At 42.7% G+C, this 18,839-nt stretch overlaps 1 protein-coding gene across 9 annotated transcripts in view; it reads right to left on the bottom strand.

The window, feature by feature from the left end:
• LOC140188305 (receptor-type tyrosine-protein phosphatase delta-like) overlaps positions 1-18,839 on the bottom strand; it is a 493,362-nt gene that overhangs the window by 264,247 nt on the left and 210,276 nt on the right. For all 9 annotated transcript variants that reach the window (XM_072244426.1, XM_072244416.1, XM_072244420.1 and 6 more), the window contains exon 4: positions 18,133-18,274. In XM_072244426.1, coding sequence (XP_072100527.1) covers positions 18,133-18,274 — 142 coding nt within the window. The remainder of the gene's footprint in view (positions 1-18,132; positions 18,275-18,839) is intronic.

The raw sequence follows: 18,839 nt of genomic DNA, 5'->3' as shown, positions 1-18,839 counted from the left end.
CTTTGGGGTTATCTAGAAATACCATCTGGAAATAGCATCAGACAAATTTGAAAATGGAAGGAGGTTCTTTTACCTATACTACTTTCACATTGAAGCTGCAGAAGCATATCGTTGCTCGCAGTCAATTTCCTTCACCACATTGCAAGTTAAAATTAGTGAATATTGAAATATAAGAGCATGAGATTGAGGAGCAAGAGTCAGGGTACCAGTTCCGTGTGGTTCTCCCATTTCATAAGAGGGCGGTTGATCTAATATTGGCGAGGAAACACATTCCCGCCCTCTCCCTATCCCTAACTCCCTCATGCTTTGTGTAAAACACATTCTCATTTCACCCCTCATTAGTGATATACACTTTATGCTCTCTTGTAACCAAACCACTAATTCAGAGGAATAATTCATAGCTCATTGACAATAGGTTATAATACCTAAGGAACATTCCCCACTGTACAACACTTCTCTGCTCACTCTTTAATGTTTAATTCTTCTGGTTTTTCAAATGGTTCTGTTCCAATGCAAAGCACCCCGAGGTACATGACCACATTCATTTGTTACATAGCTCAGATCATTTCTGACACTTCTCTCCCTTTCCTGGATCACTCTGTCTCTATCTCAAAAAACAAACTATCCACTGATATTTACTGACTCCCACAGTAACCTCCACTGTACCTCCTCCTACCCCGTCTTTTGTAAGGACTCCACCCTTTTTCCTCAGCATCTCCATCTCCATCACATCTGTTCTCAAGATGGAGCTTCTTGTTCCAGAATATATGAAATGTCCTCTTTTCATGGGAAACATGGCTTTCACTCTTTTATAGATTATGGAGCTTCCGCTCACATGTCCTGCATTTCATAGACATCTGCTCTCACCCTACCCACCTCCACAAAGAATAGAGCTAGACATCCCTCAGTCCATACCTTTCACTGTACTGGCCTCTGCCTCAAATATATAATTATTTATCACTTCTGCCAGGTCCAGTGAGATCCCAGCCACATCTTCTCTTACTCCTCCCTCTCCCTTCTACTGTCTATAGGGTCCACTTTCTCTGTAACTCCACAGTCCGCTCAGCCTTGCTTGCCCCCCCCCCTCTGACACGGTAGCATGTGCAACACTTGTCTCTACACCTCTTCCCTCACCACCTTGCAGGGACCTAGAAAGCCCTTCCAAGTAGGGCTGAGATTCACCTCCACTTCCTCCCACATCTTCTGTGGCAGTTGGTGCTTGCGATGTGTCTTCCTCCATATGGGTCAAACCAATTAGCAGTTAACATGCACCAAGCAGAGACTAGGCAACTGTTTTGCAAAGCACCTACACCTTTTCTGCAGTGGCCATCCTGAGCTTCCAAATGAATCTTATTTCAACTTCTCTTCCCATTCCCATACTCAACCTGTCTGTCCTCAGCTTCTTTCACTGCCATAGCAAAGCCAATTACAAGCCAGAAGGACAAAACTTCCAACTCCAGCTGGATAGTCTACAATCCAATGGTATGAACATTGAGATGTCCTGTTTCAAGTAACCCACTCCTCTTACGTTCCTTTCCCAATTCTCCTGGTCTCTCGCTTGTTCAACTTTTCAATCCCCACATTCTTTACTTAGATATCTTATCCTTCCCTACCACCACCAACACCTCTACCTACCTAGGTTCCTTCTCATTACCTACCCTTCCCAACCCCTTCCCCATCTAGCTCCATTATCTCCCCCTGACCTGGTTCCACATTACTTTCTAGCCTTTGTCTCTAACTTCACAATCCTCTCCCCACACCTGGCTCTGTCTGTCTAATTTTTATTCCCTTACCTGTTTCTGCCTTTCGTCCACCAGCCTCTGTCTCTGAACTCCACCATCACACCTGGTTCCATCAGTCCATAATCCCTCACCTTAGATAATTCCACTTATCACTTACTATCCCCTGCCTCAGCCCTCCCTCTCTCCTCTTTGTACTGACTATCTTCCTTCTGCACTCCCAGTCCCTATCCAAAACGTTAATTATCCAGATGCTACCTGACCCAATGGATCCCTGCGGCACTATGTTTTCTTGCTACTTAGCTGCTCCTGCTTTTCTACAGATGTTCAGAGGTGTCCAATTGTAAGTGCTAGTTCTGGCTTGGTCTAGCGTATGAGTTCCTAACTGGGAAGTTTGGTGATAAAATCCCACTCCAGGGAATTAAACATGCGATCTAGATTAACAGTTCAGTGTGGTTCTGAAGGAATGCTTAACTGTCTGAGGGGTCTTTCATTCAAGATAATAAACTGCAACCCTGTTTACCCTTGCAGGTGAATGCAAAAAGTCACAGTTCTATTTAAATATCTATGATCGTCATATCATGCAGCATTACACTAAATCCACACTGATCATCACATACCCATCTACACTCATTCTATTTTATTCTCCCTGATAATTGTAAGATTCTACTACTCACTTACGCAATTTACACTGGCCAATTAACCCACCTGGAGTGTGGGAGGGAACAAGAGGACATGGAGGAAACCTATACTGCTATAGGGAAAGTGTGCAAACACCACACAAACAGCACCCAAGGTGAGGTTTGAACCTGGTTCACTGAGGCAGTAACACTGTAATGCCTTCATGACTCTACATCTGCCTGTCTCTCATCAACATTAACAGAACGGATTGTAACCTGCACATGGAAAATTGTCTCAGAAAGCAGAGCCTGTAAATGTCCGACTGGGTTTTCTGACGCTCATGAATGGTATTGGAGTCGGTTTATTATTGTCACGTGTACTGGAGTACAGTGAAAACTCGTCATTACAGACCAGGTCATTACGCCATGCATTGAGCTGGAATAAGATAAAACAATAATAATGCAGAAGAATGTATAAAAGCTACTGAAAAAAGTGCAGTGCAGCTAAACAATAAAGTGCAAGGACAAAATAAGGAAGATTGTGAGGCTAAGAGTTTATCTTTTCCATTCAAGAACTGCTAATAGTGGGGTAGAAGTTGTCCTTGAGCCTATTGGTATGTGCTTTCAGGCTTTTGTATCTTCTGCCTGATGGGAGAAGGGAGAAGAGAGTATGTCTGGATGCATGGATCCTTGGTTATGCTGGCTGTATTACCAGAAACAGAGTCCACAGAGGGAAGTTCAGAGACCTGAGATCATAAAAAAACACATTTTGTGGTTCCATTCAAAGTCAAAGATACTCCAAGTATTTTTCTCTGTTTTGCTTCTTAAAACATTATTATAGTGAGGTGCTATCATGGAATAGTGAGCTTTCTATCTTGGAATGAAAAATAAAGCTACAGATGGTGGAAATCTGAACGAAACCTTGCAGATAGCACATATCAAAAACATAAACGCTAAATGCTAAAGAACATTCAGTCGGTCAGGCAGCATCTGTGGAGAAAGAACAGAGAATTTACAGAGAAGACTTACTCATGCTGATCCTTCTGTCATTAGGAAAGCACACAATGTGACACTGGTCACACTCATGACCATAATGGCCATTATCATGAACCCCAAGAGCTTGGCTCATCACCCTCAGTACCACTATAGTTGGAACAGACTTGCTAATGATGTGATGGTATTGGGTTTAATGTCCACAAAGCACTGAACTCAAAAGCAGATTTTAAGCCCTTTCCAAAATAGGTATCTGCAGGTACCTTCACTACAGGCAGATTAAACTGTATCAACATGCTCTTCTAAGACTATCTTACTTCCCTGTCTAGTCTCTGCAGCAAGGTCTAGTTGCCAATGCCCAACAATTTGAGTGGCGGATTCCCCTTTCCTACCAAGGAGGATATACCTCCAGCTATCAAAGTAGTTTAAATATAGTTTATTTTTAATGATATATGTTTAAATTTAAGCAAACAATTCTTAACACACATTTAAAAGTCACAGAGGATTTCTTATTTATAAAGGATTTCCAGATTCCAAAAGATTTGTAAGCTACAGCTACAATTCTAATGAACTAAATAAACAAGTTGAAGATGAACTACATTTGAAAATGGTCTGTCGCAGAAAACCAAGGTTGAGGAATGCATTCTAGTTCTTCTTTCTGTCACTCTGTCTTTCTATCATTCTCCTTGTTGTTCCTAACAATCCACAATGCTTTCTAACAGTTGTACTGTTTTGCTACTAGTTGACGTTAAATGCATGTATTGCTTTTCAGGTACTTTTACTGGGACAAAATAATACACACAGATGGTCTGGGGACAGCCAAAATTACTGCTGTGAGAGCTGACACTCTGGGTACACAAATGTTCCAACTATTACTTGATCATATCTGTGACTATGTTTGATGTGCTAAGCGACAAAATCAGATTAGTCTGCAAGCTTCCTTAAACTTAGCCACAATGGTGCAAATAACTTAGCTAGTGTTTCCTGGTTTGATGCAGGTAATTAACATAAACCCATTGTGTTACGTTAATAAAACATGACACTACAATACGTCATTGTAAACTTGTTTACAACAAGAAGATGAGCAAGGAATATTGGTTAGAAGTTTAACTTTGTCAAGAATAACTCTGGACCCTGGGAAGTGAATGTCCATCACAATGAGATTGAGGCTCTCTGCTTCCGGACCCCCCTCCTGAAACCATCAATTTGACAGAAAATTCCACCATCCTTGCAGGAAAGCTGCCTTTGAAGCTGGATGGGGACAGGTGCACGATAACACAGCCCTCATACTCTGATCAATACCTCCTGTGCCTTGGCTCCTGATTTAAAGCTTGGGATCACTGAGTTAATGTACAATCACAGAACCCGTGTGTGGGCTTCTCTCACTGGAGTCTAACTGTGTGAGTCAGTGGTTGCACCAACAGGGTTAGCCTTGGGTTACATCACAAATCTCTGCAGGCTTTCTCTTCCGCAAGCAGAAGCGTTACAAGGATTCGTTTCCATTTGATTATTCCCTTGAACAGACAAGTGGTGCCCTCCTAGTCAAGGGAAAAAAAGCTTAAATTTGAAGATGAATGTCTGATAAAAGGAACAGATCGCAGTTGTACAGCCTAGCTGTGTAAGTGCAGAAAGTTTATGGTGAATTGCTGAGTTGGAACCTCATTCACAACATCTCATTTTCCCTTGAATGATACCTGGATGCCTCAGATGTCTGCCTGGCCTGCATTTGTTCCGCTCAACATTTTGTTGTCCTAGATTTAATCTTTAAATGCAATGAGTTTGTGAACTGTTACAGTTACCTGCAGCCGCTTCCTTCTATATCTTCCTGTTGTTCCAGCAGGAAGCATCCTGGTTCTCTGGAGAAGGAATGACTAATACAACAGGTTGGAACTATCAGCAATATTTGCCTATCAGCACATCGGCCAGGGGTCCATCCCTCATCAGTGACGCTAGACAGTGAGGATACTTGGCAAATGGAGGCTGGCCCTGCCTCCCATCTACTTCCATGCACTCTCCACAGAGAGTGGCACTGGGTAATAGATTCCTACATGAGATTCTTGTCTGTGATCCACACAGGAACCTACTTCTGATCAGTCAGTCCAGCACAGAGGCAGAGCTGCTCACTTACTGCTCTGTTTGACTAGGGCATTACTGCTTTAACCAATGCAGAAGCAGTTTAATATTTAAATCACATCCATTTGTGTTGAGTCAGAAGAAGTATATTGAACGATTGGATTAAGTGGTTTAGAAGACTCGGGTCTCTGGACTAAAGTTTGATTTGTTTATAACTGTTCTTTGAACTCAAGGATAGGATTACAGCCTTAAACTTACTCCTGGCAGAAGCTTTTGTTCATAAAAGTCACTGTTTCCACATCCATCCTGCTTTCAATTGATTTTAGGCCATATGGGGCCATCACTGAGCTTCTGAAAATAAGCAGCTAAGGATTAATGTCTACAGCATCAATACTGCGGCCTCATCATCACTGAACAATTGTAGCAAGTAAATTTAATCATATCAGTGCGCTGGAGACTTGAGGGCCTGACGTCCAAACATATGCTTTTAAGGGCTCAGATAGCCAAACCTGTAGAGTGCAATAAAAAATAAGTAAGATGTCTCCTGAGACTTATTACCACAGAATACCAGAGGAGTACTCACCATGCACTACATCCATGGCATGTGAGCAAGATTTATGGAAATCAGGTTCATGATCTGACCAAGATTGGGTTATTCATGAACTACAATAAACTCTTTCAGGTTTAGAGCCTTAGTGAGTTAGCAGTACATCCTGCCTTAGTTACCAGGGACCTAGTTACTGATGCGCCATGGCCTACTGATGAACTAACCAAAGATCCACATTCAACATAGACATCTCATGGTATTTCAACGATATGTATCAACCTGATACTTAACAGTATCCAACTTTCCTCAAAGTCTCTCATCCTCATTTGAGGAGGTAAAGACTGATACATTGGGGACACTTTAAGAGATAGACATATGGATAATCGAAAAATGAAGGGTTATGGGCGTTGTGGGAGGCAAAGGTTAGATTAATGTGGAATAGGTCATAAAGTTGGCACAACATTGTGGGTCAAAGTGCCTGCTCTGAGTTCTATGCACACCAATTGAAAGTAACTAAATATATTTCAAAACATTTATGGGAAAGGACACACAGAAGAAAGATAAAAGACTGGAGGTAATGAAGATATTGCAGGAACAGCAAAAGATGTCCACAAGAAATACATTATACCTTATTAAGGTATAACATGCTAAAATAATGAAGGTATGACACAGATGCAATAAAGGAGAAGCTGGTTTGGTGATTAACAATTTGCTGAGAGACATGGGCTTTAAGAAATAAGAGTCAGGGGAGTTTGGGGAGTGCATTTTAAAGCTCAGGAGATGGCAGGCTAAATAAAAATGATATGCCCAATGATGTTGTGAAAGGCACTCAAGGTCCACAAGAAGGATAGGAGGAATGTAGAGGGTTGTAGAGCTGGAGGCATTACATAAAAAGGATGAAGATATTCGAACTCAAGGACAAATCTGAATCTGAGCTGTTAGTGGATGAACAGAACATAACTGGAGTTAAGATACAAACAACAGCGTTTTGGTGAAGGATGAAAGTGGATAGCCAGGTGGAAGGGAGTGAAATTATTAAGGTTAAACATAACAAAAACCGGAGAAGGTTTCTGTAGAAGATGAACTGAGATGGCAAGATTTGGAAGCAGCAAATTGGCTCTTTGGAATGAAAGCAGGATATGGAAAATGAAATTCAGCTCTCACTTCACTTATGTGTTTCTTTTACACAGAGTTTTGATCCTCAGGGGTCTGTGATAAGACTTCCACCTCATGTTTTGGGATTTCGCACATTAAATCATGATTACAATGTACAATGTACAGAAGAAGACAACATTTTCTCTCTGAGAATTTATGAAAGCTATGTCCTGCTTTCACTTCCTCCCTTACCACCATTCAGGGCCCCAAACAGTCCTTCCAAGTGAGGCAACACTTCACCTGTGAGTCGACTGGGGTGATATACTGCGTCCAGTGCTCCCAATGTGGCCTTTTATATATTGACGAGACCCGACGCAGACTGGGAGACCGCTTTGTTGAACATCTACGCTCTGTCCGCCAGAGAAAGCAGGATCTCCCAGTGGCCACACATTTTAATTCCACATCCCAATCCCATTCTGACATGTCTATCCACGGCCTCCTCTACTGTAAAGATGAAGCCACACTCAGGTTGGAGGAACAACACCTTATATTCCGTCTGGGTAGCCTCCAACCTGATGGCATGAACATCGACTTCTCTAACTTCCGCTAAGGCCCCACCTCCCCCTCGTACCCCATCTGTTACTTATTTTTATGCACACATTCTTTCTCTCACTCTCCATTTTCTCCCTCTGTCCCTCTGAATATACCTCTTGCCCATCCTCTGGATCCCCCCCCCCTTGTCTTTCTTCCCAGACCTCCAGTCCCATGATCCTCTCATATCCCCCTTTTGCCAATCACCTGTCCAGCTCTTGGCTCTATCCCTCCCCCTCCTGCCTTCTCCTATCATTTTGGATCTCCCCCTCCCCCTCCAACTTTCAAATCCCTTACTCACTCTTCCTTCAGTTAGTCCTGACGAAGGGTCTCGGCCTGAAACGTCGACTGCACCTCTTCCTACAGATGCTGCCTGGCCTGCTGCGTTCACCAGCAACTTTGATGTGTGTTGCTAAGGTTTCTTGGACATTTGTTCTGCTTTTTGTTTCAATTCAAATGAGGAAACAAGTCATGGTGAGTTCCACAGGATCAAAATCAAAATTGGGTACCATGGTAACGTAGCAGTTGGCATGACTACTATTACAGCTCAGGGGCGCTTTGGAGTTCGGAGTTCTATTCCGACACTGTTCTGTAATGAGTCTCTGTACGCCCTCCCCGTGGAATGCTTGGGTTTTCCCCGGGTACTCCGGTTTCTTCCCACAGTCCAAAGACATACTGGGTAGCTTAATTGGTCTTTGTAAGTTGTCCCTTGATGAGGTGAGGTTTAATCAGGGTTGTGGGGTTACTGGGGCAGCGTGGCTCGAAGGCTCAGTCCAGCCTACTCTGCGCAGTGTTGCTAAGTAAAATAAACAATAAAACTTATCCGGTAATATCAGCTCTGATATAGCATTCTCCAAGATTCACTCATCAAAATACTCTGTCAGAAATGCAGCATGATTACTGTTTCTTTCGCCTAAAATGAAGCATACAAAGTTCTTATGAAAGTGCGCCAAGAAGAGGATCAGATGTGGCACCAATGTTTATGTGTTTGTATTAGCAACATATTCATAAAGAAATTGTCTATATTATTGATATAGATACCTATATTTAGAATAGTGACTGTTTAATCTGGGGGTGCAGCCTGTTTTGTAGACAGAACTAGCTTCTCCCACTTTTCTTTGTTAAACCAAGTGCAAAGTACTCAGTTCTGGATATAACCTGGACATGAAATTCCCTGTAACACACACAAAATGCTGGAGGAACTCAGCAGACCAGCCAGCATCTGTGGAAAAGAGTACGGTCGACGTTTCGGGTCGAGACCCATCAAGCAGGATGGAAATTCCCTGTTTTCGTTTTGTTTACACTGATTTGGCTGACCAAATTGAGCTTGAAAATTCTTTATATAATCAAGTGGAAATTCCGACCCATTTTCATTGAGGTGATCATCAGAAGTTCTATCTCATTAATGTGGCCAACAACGAGGGCTGTCAACTTCTGGGTGCATCGCTGTTAATATCAATTTGTAAATAGTCCTGGACAATCCTGCTACACTATTGATAAAGGATATAGCAATTCATTGGTATCCACGGCCACCGTTTCTTTCTCAATCCACATTACATTAAACTGATTAACCAGTTATTTTTTCTATTTGATGTCATCTTTATTAACAAAGCAAAGGTGACCATTTGGTTAGGATTTGTCTCGAAGGTCTATTTCAATACCAGATCTATGCTAGGTTTTTCTTTCTAACTAGGACCAGCAGCAGTGGATTGATGGCAATGTGCTTATAACAGTGATGATGGTGCAGGATTATATCTACATGAAACATAAAACAGTACGGTGCAGAAATGGACTTTGTCTTACCAAGCATAATTCCAAATTAAGTTCCCTTTTGCCTGCACATGATCTATATCTCTCCATTCCTACATATCCATATGCTTATTTAAAAGCCTCTTGAACACCACTACCCTATCTACTTCCCCAATCCCTGGCAGCCTGTTCCAGACATTGATCACTCATAATGTAAGAAACATGCTCCACGCATCTCCTTTAAACTTTCTCCCTCTCACTATTTCTGCTACGGAATAGTGAGAGGCAGAACTTAACTACCTTAACTAAGCTTCTCATAAGTTTATCAATTTTTATTCAGTTTTCCTTCACCTTCCGATGCTCGGAAGAAAATGATCCAAGTTTGCCCAACATTTCCTTTTAATTAATGCTTTCTAATCCTGGCAGTTCCTCAGGTTGTCATAGCCGGGGTGGTAGTGGGGATAAGCTCCCACTGCCTATAAAGTGCTCCAAATGGCAAGTGACTCTACAGCCTCTGACAACCAAGTCCAACTCGTGGCCTTCATGTGCGGCTTAGCTACTAGGCCCTGCAGAATTGAATTGAATTGACCTTATTATCCTTCATACAGATAAGGAGTAAAAATCTTTATGCTATCTCTCCATCTAAATGTGCAATGCGCAATTCATAGCAATGTGCAATTTATGTACAACAGGACAGTCAATATAACATAGAATACAATTGTGTCAGCATGAATTAATCAGTCTGATGGCCTGATGGAAGAAGCTGTCCCGGAGCCTGTTGGTCCTGGCTTTTATGCTGCGGTACTGTTTCCTGGATGGTAGCAGCTGGAACAGTTGTTTTTGGGGTTGGGGTGACTCGGGTCCCAAATAATCCTTCGGGCCCTTTTTACACACCTGTCTTTGTAAATGTTCTGAATAGTGGGAAGTTCACATCTACAGATGCGCTGGGCTGTCTGCACCACTCTCTGCAGAGTCCTACAGTTGAGAGAAGTACAGTTCACATACCAGGCAGCGATGCAGCCAGTCAGGATGCTCTCAATTGTGCCCTTGTAGAAAGTTCTTAGGATTTGGTGGTCCATACCAAACTTCTTCAACTCTCTGAGGTGAAAGAGGCACTGTTGTGCTTTTTTCACCGCACAGCTGGTACATACAGACCATGTGAGGTCCTCAGTGATGTGGATGCCAAGGAACTTAAAGCTGTTTACCCTCTCAACCCCATATCCATTGATGTCAGTTGGGGTTAGCCCATCTCCATTCCTCCTGTATTCCACAACCAGCTCCTTTGTGTTTGCGATGTTGAGGGGGAGGTTGTTTTCTTGAGAGCACTATGTCAGGGTGATGACCTCTCTGCAGACTGCCTCATTATTATTTGAAATTAGGTCAATCACTGTAGTATCATCAGCAAATTTAATTAGCTGATTGGAGCTGTGGGTGGCAACACAATCATGGGTATACAGGGAGTAAAGGAGGGCGCTTAGGACACAGCCCTGAGGGGCACCTGTGTTGAGGGTCAGAGGGCAGAGGTGAGGGAGCCCACTCTTACCACCTGCCAGTGATCTGACAGGAAGTCCGGGATCCAGCTACACAAGGCAGGGTGAAGGCCGGGGTCTCTGAGCTTCTTGTCAAGCCTGGAGGGAATTATGGTGTTGAATGGTGAATTGTAGTCAAGAACTGTCTCAACTGACCAAGAAAATGGGCAAAGGCTGACTACTGGTGCCTCAAGATCAGTTGCTTTGGGCAGGTGGGGCTCATCAGGCTTGGACGATAGGAGAAGGAAACTTTGATTTTAAACCTCCACTGCCTTGCGGCCATACCCACCCATAGGAAAGGCTTCAAGAGTAAACCCTGAAGAAGAAATCCGGATCTGGGGTCCCTAAGGCAGTTTGATGTTGTTTACAACTTCACGCTGGCAACCTCTGTGATGACACTGGTGCCAAACTGTATTGGCGCTTGCCCTTCCCTTGGACTACAGCAGTGACGTGGAGGGGGGAACCCCCTACATGGGCAACAGCCGGTTCTTCAAATCTTCCCGCTCAGGAGAGAACATAGTCCACCAGCAGCACAAGCCCATGAACCCCTGGGATCGACGGCTGCCTACAGCCTAATCCCGGCAACATCCTGCTAATCCTCCTTCTGAACTTTCTCCAGAGCCCACTCTACCTCCTGTAATGGGGTGACCAGAACAGCACATAGTATTCCAAGTGCCACCTAACCAGAGTTCTATCCAACTGCAACTTACGTCACTAGCTCACAGACAATGTCACATTCAGCTCTGCCTTTATGTTCACTGAGTCAAGGTGCATGGAAATGATGTCAACACTATTCATAAACACTTTCCCAATGTGGCACAGGATCTGGGCATGATAACGGGACCCTGCAATGATCGACAATGCCAAGCAGTGTCGCAGAGCCATGTGGCAACTATAGAAGGAAAAGGAGAGTTGATGCTTCAGGTCACAGACGTCTTGTGAACTGATCCTTCAGTTCTGATGAAGGACCTTTGAACTGAAACCTTTCTTCTTCCACAGATGCTGCCTAACCAGCCAAGTGTTTACAGTATATTCTGTTTTAGATTGGATTTCCAACATCAGCATTGTTTTGATTTTAATTTACCAATCAGATTCTGAGATCTGCCATCCCAAATCTCTAACCTTGAAATGGAGGATCAGTTGCAGAAGGCCATAAGACTATAAGACTATAAGACCATGACTATAAGAGCTGAATTAGGCCATTCAGCCCAATGTTGTCTTCTCCGCCATTCCATCAGTACAGATTATTTTCTTCTGTTTATTAATTCCATTTGCCCTCCTTCTCTCCGTAACCCTTAACCCCCCTTACCAATGAAGAACATATCAATCTCTGCCCTCATTGCACATGGAGAGAAGCTATGTCACTTGGGAGTGCAAATGTACGGAAGATCATTGCAATGTTCTCCATGAATAAAAAGCTTGGGAATGTCCACACTGAAGCGATGGTCAATTTGGTTGAGACACCAAGTGTTGGCCAGAGACAGCAAACCTGTCCAACTGCAGCTGTGGAGAAGGGAACGATGGACCAGATATGTATGGAGTGTTAGAATTATTATTCCCTGTCAATCTGCTGTCTGCAACACTGTCCTAGATGTAAAGACCTCATGATGAAGAAAATGTGAGGTGGTAGGAAAAATAACAATAATACCAATTTGCTCCCCCTCATACTATGAAATGCACGGATTTAATGGTCTAATGTGAGCTGTGCAGAGTGCAGCCCTGCAGCTGCCTGTAAGAGGTAACCTTGAAAATGTCCTTGTGTGAGGCTGTTATCTATCCCTCAGGGATAAAACGCAGGACAGCAAAAAAAAACCCATAAACAGAGTTCATCGTGCTCTCGGCAAGATGGGAATTAACGCTGCAGTTTTAATTAATGCTCTGTTACAAAAATATAAAAGGCAGGGCTCGCAGTAGCTTCCCACAAAACGCAAAATTCATTTTCAAAAAGGACGTTAATGAGATAATCACATTCTGCACAAATCAATTTGTGCGCTAAGGGCAAGTAGTACAATATGTGGGCTGTACGGAGTAGGCAAGCTGTAATCCATCTGTGGGTAGAGTTGATTTACTAGCAGTTTCTCTTCTCCAGTCAAAGATTACATAAACAGACTTGCATCAAAAATAATTACTGAAGACCTAAATCATTTATTTTCCTTTGCTGATTCTCCTTCCAGGTGTGTCAAAGTTTTGCTGGAAACTCTTCTGCGGGAACTGCTTCATTTCCCTGAATCGCCATCAATCTCTCTGCATAGACAGTGGTTGTTTATGGACTATTTTGTTGTGGATTATTACTACCAGATTTGACCCTGCGTTTAGCGTGTCATCGTGCCCTACAACACAGAAACAGGCCCTTTTGTTGTGCTGTATCTGTCTTCTATAATTTCTTTTATTTGTGTCAGGTCCACAGCCTCTACTCAAACTAGCTTCTTTTTAAACTGAACTTCACATATTTTCAGTTAGCTGAAACTTGAAATCTTAGCTGTGAATGGTTCATCCAAGCCTCTGAACTGCTAATATAGCAATTTTATCAGGTTTGCACCTATCTCTGTTCAAGATCCAGCTATGGCCAAGGTGACTCTGAATGCAAATGTCTGAGGATGTCACACCACTCTTCATTATCATTATTATTAACTAATTATTAAGACTGCTGAGGTGCAACAGTGGGGAGATAGAAGTACTCCATGTAGTACACAACCATTTCCTTCAGTCACCATGGCAACACAGATCTGCACTCCTTGCCAGGCAGGAGTTGGTGGAGAAAGCAGGGAGGTGGGCACCCTGTCATTTATTTTTCTCTGTGTAGGAGTGCTGGGATAAAGTTTCAGACCAAACCTACTGCCTCAGCAATCCTGCTTCTGAAATAAAAACTCAAAGATAAAGCAAGAGTCTGTGTTTGGATGTGAAGTCCTGGGAAACTGAATTGAGAATGAGTTTGCATGATGACACTTCATTCTGAAAGAGTGAGTGACACGTTAATTTTTTCCTTCACACCCTCACAATTCATTTGTTTACCCACTTTATGCTTTCTCTCCATATTCTGCGTCCTGTTTTCTTTGATGTACTTATGTATGGCATGATCAGCCCGGATGGCATGCAAACAAAAGCGTTTCATTGTAGTTTCATGGACATCCCAGTTCTATTTCATTCTTTTTTCCTCCTACATCCCTTTCCCTCGTGAGCCAGAGTATCACCTCCATTTTGTGGCCCAACTAGGAAAAGTGACGTAGTTGGCTACTCTGGATCTCTTCTGCACTTGTATACCTGCACCTGATCCAAATCTGAGTGCACTGTATATTGCTATTCAGAGACCTCCTATTCCCCTCCAATGGATTGTGCTCAAATTAAAGACTTGGCTGTTATCTTTGGCCACAACTCTTACTGTCCCAAAAGGCCAACAATGTTCCCCACCCAGCCATCATCCTTCACACTAAAGGAAAAGTCTTTCAAAGGATGGCATCAGCCAATCACTTTTGCCATGTTTGCTACACTTCAATTACATTGGTGTCCTGATTTCAGGCCCTGATAGTCAACTACTTTATCAAGAGTTAGGAACTTAAAAACACAAGGAAATAGGAGTGGGAGTAAGCCACTCAACCCTTCAATCCTACACCACTAATTAACATAAGCGTGGCTGCCTCCTCTAGGCTTCATTTCTTCTTCTGTGCCAGTTCCCTGTAGTCATCAATTCCATGATTTTCCAAAAAAAATCCCAGGTATTTCCTGCCTCTACAATTCTCCAGCATAGAAAATTCCAAAGGTTCACCACTCCTGCAAGAGGAAATCCTATCTTGCCACAATTTTAAATGAATTCTCACTTCTCTTGTAACTATATTCTGGAAATAAAGTTTATATAAAGGATGATTCACCACTGAAGTCAACAGGAATGTCATGGTGCAGGTTCATTAAAGGAACTGGCAGAAAATAATAAACATAAGAGAGTCTGTAAATGCTGTTGATTTTGAGCAACCTGCACAAAATACTGGAGAACTCAGCTGGTCGGGCAGCATCTATGGAGGGAAACGGACAGGCGACATTTCCAGCCGAGACCCTTCATCAGTACTGTGAAGGAAGGGGGCAGAAGCTAGGAAAAGGTGATGTGGGGAGAGGGGAAGTATTACAAGCTGAAAGGTGATAGGTGAAACCAAGTGAGGTGGAAAGAAGGGTGGGTGAGAGAGGGAGAATGAAGTAAGAAGCCGGGACTTGATAGGTAAAAGAGGGAAAGGGATGATGAGGTTGGAATCTAATAAAATGGGACAGTGCTCTATGGAAGCCAGGGAAGGAGAAGGGGCACCAGAGGGGGGTGATGGGTAAGTAAGCAGAAGATGACATGAGAGGGAAACTAATACAGGCAATGGAAAAAAAAGAGGAGGAGGAGGGTGGAGAAATTACCGGAAGTTAGACGTTCGTGCTACCAGGTTAGAGGCTACCCTGACGGAATATGAGGTGTTGCTCCTCCAGCCTGAAAGTTGCCTCATCATGGCAGAAGTGTAGGCTAAGGACAGACATGTAGAAATAGGAATGGGAAGTCGAATGAAAATGGGTGGCCACTGTGAGATACTGCCTTTTGCAGAGGACTTAGTGAAGCTACTTGACGAAGCAGTGCTCCAATCTTTGTCAGGTCTCACTATTGTAGAGGCTCCACAATTGGTGGACCAGATAGAGTAGATGCCCCACAGACTTGCAGGTGAGGTGTCGCCCCACCTAGAAGGATGTTAGAGGCCCTGAAAGGTGGTGAAGGTGGAGGTGTATGGGCAGGTGTAGCTCTTGTCCTGCTTGCAGAGTTAAGTGTCAGGAAGGAGATTAGTGGGGAGGGATGAGTGGAGAAGGGAATTACACACAGGACAATCCCTATGGAAAGCAGAGAATGGTGTACTTAGATGTGCTCAGTGGTAGAATCCTGTTGTAGATGGCAGAAGTTACGGAGAGTGATGTGCTGGAGACCGAGGCTCCTGGGGTGGTAGAAAATGATCCATAAATGAAACTTAATATAAAATGGTTACCTTGGCATAGCATACTACGAAGCACTGTTCACCGTTCTGGAAATAATGACCATCATTATTGTCAATGTTTCTGCAGAGTAAAGCTAGCTAACAGAAGGCCCTTCACTTGGGAAAAACAAAATAACCTGGAATCCACAATGAAAATTATTTGTGTGCACTGAAACCACTTGGAGACAACAGCAAGCCGGAGCAACTATGCCAAACTGCTTGAGGCCACTAAACTATGTAGAAGTGTATTCATTAGATCGCTGTTCACTAATCCCTGCCTGCTGGTGTCAGGTTACAAATGTGAGATTATCAATGGTCATAAACCTCGCCTTTGCCCTGAACAAAGCATACAATTTCCCTGAGCATGCAGGAGTCGTAGCTGGTCAGGAAGTTTAACTGTAAATCAGTCAGGGCACCTGGTGATGATCAGCATCTCCAGTGTCTGAATATTCTGCTTCTTTGGAAGACCCTAGGAATCAATAATATCTGACTTATACCCTGGTTTTGAGGTTCTCTGGTAGATACCGAGACCAATGTGGGAACCGCAGATGTGGCTGATGCAGTGGGTGGTCTGGATGGCAGTATACACTGTTGTGACTGAATGATTCAAGGCGACTTAATTGTGTGCCTTATCAGAGTGCAATGTATTGCTGGATAAAATCTTATTGCTCTTTAATAGTAAAAAAAAACATTGGCAATGGTGTGTGGCACGAAGCATTTTGAAAAGCATAGATATATCCAACATTAGGATGGAATGAATTACTCAGTTACACCCTCATAAATACTTCCACGCAATTTTGCACTGTTTAGTTCTTCCACTTTAAATATATATCAAGCTCATATTTATCTATTGTCTTAGAATTATAGTTATACAGCACAGAAAAAGGCTCGTTGACCAACCATACCCATATCAGCCATCATTTACCCGTCCGTAATAATCCCCTTTATCAGCACCTGTCCCTCATATTGAGGTGTTCATCTAAATACTTCGTAAATATTGTGGAACTACCTGCCTTCAACTCCCAGACAGTGAGGTCAAGATTCCAAACCCCCTTGGGTGAAAAATACACTCCTCAGACCTACTCTAAGGCTCGTACCCCTCACCATAACCCATACCATCTGGCACTAGAAACCTTGGCAATTGGGGAATAAGCTCCTCCTATCTATTCTATACATGTCCCTCATAATTTGTGTAATATTGATGCCAGATCCCTCTATGCTCATTGCACAGTGGCATGGAGAAACGCTGCAAACATTACTGTATTAATGTGTACTACAGACACTGGAGACATGAGAAACTGGAAACGCTGGAATCGGGAGTAACAAAGAATCTGCTGGAGGAAGCCGGTGGCAGAATAGCTGCTCTGGAAGGATAGGAATTGTCAACACTTCAGCTCGAATCAGGACAGGGTTTTTTTGACTGGAAGCATCAACAGTTCCTTTCCTCTCCCAGGTGCTGCTTGACCCACTAAATTAACTCAGCTGGCTGTATGAATGAAGGGGGGAAGATTCTGCTCTGGTATCCAACTGTTTACCAAATCCTACTTTTCATCTTGTTTAATAGTTCTTGTCTCTGCTCAGTCTGGCGCTGACTTTGATATATGCCGAAACCAGGAATGGACGCAATAGCAGGAGAGACCAGGGTCAATACAAATATCTCCCTTCATTCTGAGTTTCTGTAATATGAGGTGGCATATTCTTCTCTTCCTTTCCCTAAACCTTGACTCCAGTAATCTAATATCAACCAGATAAGAGTCAAACACTCATAGAGTTAAAGGGAAACATGACCTGTAGCCTAGCTGACACATTGCCTTACTCAGCTAATCCCATTTGCCAATTATTATCAGTCTATCATTTGAACAGTTCTCAAACAATATGTGAGTTGTGGATTAATAGAAATCAAAAAGCTACAGATCCTGGAAATGTGAACCAGAAAGGTAATAAATAAATAAACAACAGGTCAGGTGTCATCTGTAGAAAGACAAAGGGGGTTAATGTGTTAGGTTGAAAACCCTTCATCAGGTGTGCTGAAAGATCTTCAACCTGAAATATTAACCTTGTTTTGCTATGGTTATTTATATTACATTTTCTGTAATCTAAATTCACACTGTCGTATCTTATGAAACAGGGATTCATCTCAGCTCTTTCTGCTGGAGTGTTGTACTGACAACTCTACAGTGAGCCTCGGTTATGAAACGGGAATTTTACCTCTTAGCACAGTGAGCTTTGCCGTTGCAGTTACATCACCAAGCGCGTTGGTTGCTTGACACTCATAAACTGCCTCATCCCTGGGAGTCCTCAAGGGCTGTATTCTCAGGACTGCTCCAGCACCATCATCAAATTCAATCACCTAACAGAGTTAATCAAAGAGATAAAAGGAGTTAGATTACTTTTCTCATTATCCCACTACAGCTTCTAGCCACCTCTCCTCTTGTCATTACTCCCTCAAGCTGTGAGTAACCCTGGGATTGTGTCCACGTTGAAGCAACGTTAATTTCCATTTGGCTCCAGGCTAAAACCTGACTAAATATGGCACCAGTTTATAGAAGAGAAACACTAACAGATGAAAAAGATCATAACAAACCTAAGTTCACATTATTCTGAAATTAAAACCAGAGAGAAACAAGGCAACATAGCTTGTAAGACCCCACATTCTCTTCTTCTCAAATTAAGTAAGTTGTTTGATAATTTTCTTTCTACAAGTAATGTTTCTTACCTCTGAGATGAAATTGACTTTTCAGCAACTAAAACACTCAACTAATGATACTACCAAATGGATCCACAATTCAGTTGCAGTCAGATAAATCAAAGCTTTTTAAAGGGGAAAAGAATACTTTTAGACTTCTGTTTCCTTTCTAATTGAAATGATGCACCTCCTGTAATCATATTTATTAATAAATTCAGAAGCAACCAAT

Source organism: Mobula birostris, chromosome 26 (assembly GCF_030028105.1).
Source record: "Mobula birostris isolate sMobBir1 chromosome 26, sMobBir1.hap1, whole genome shotgun sequence".
In the NCBI taxonomy this organism is placed as follows: Eukaryota; Metazoa; Chordata; class Chondrichthyes; order Myliobatiformes; family Myliobatidae; genus Mobula; species Mobula birostris.
Note: the sequence above shows the minus strand (reverse complement) of the source record. Positions and strands in the feature narration are given on the sequence as shown.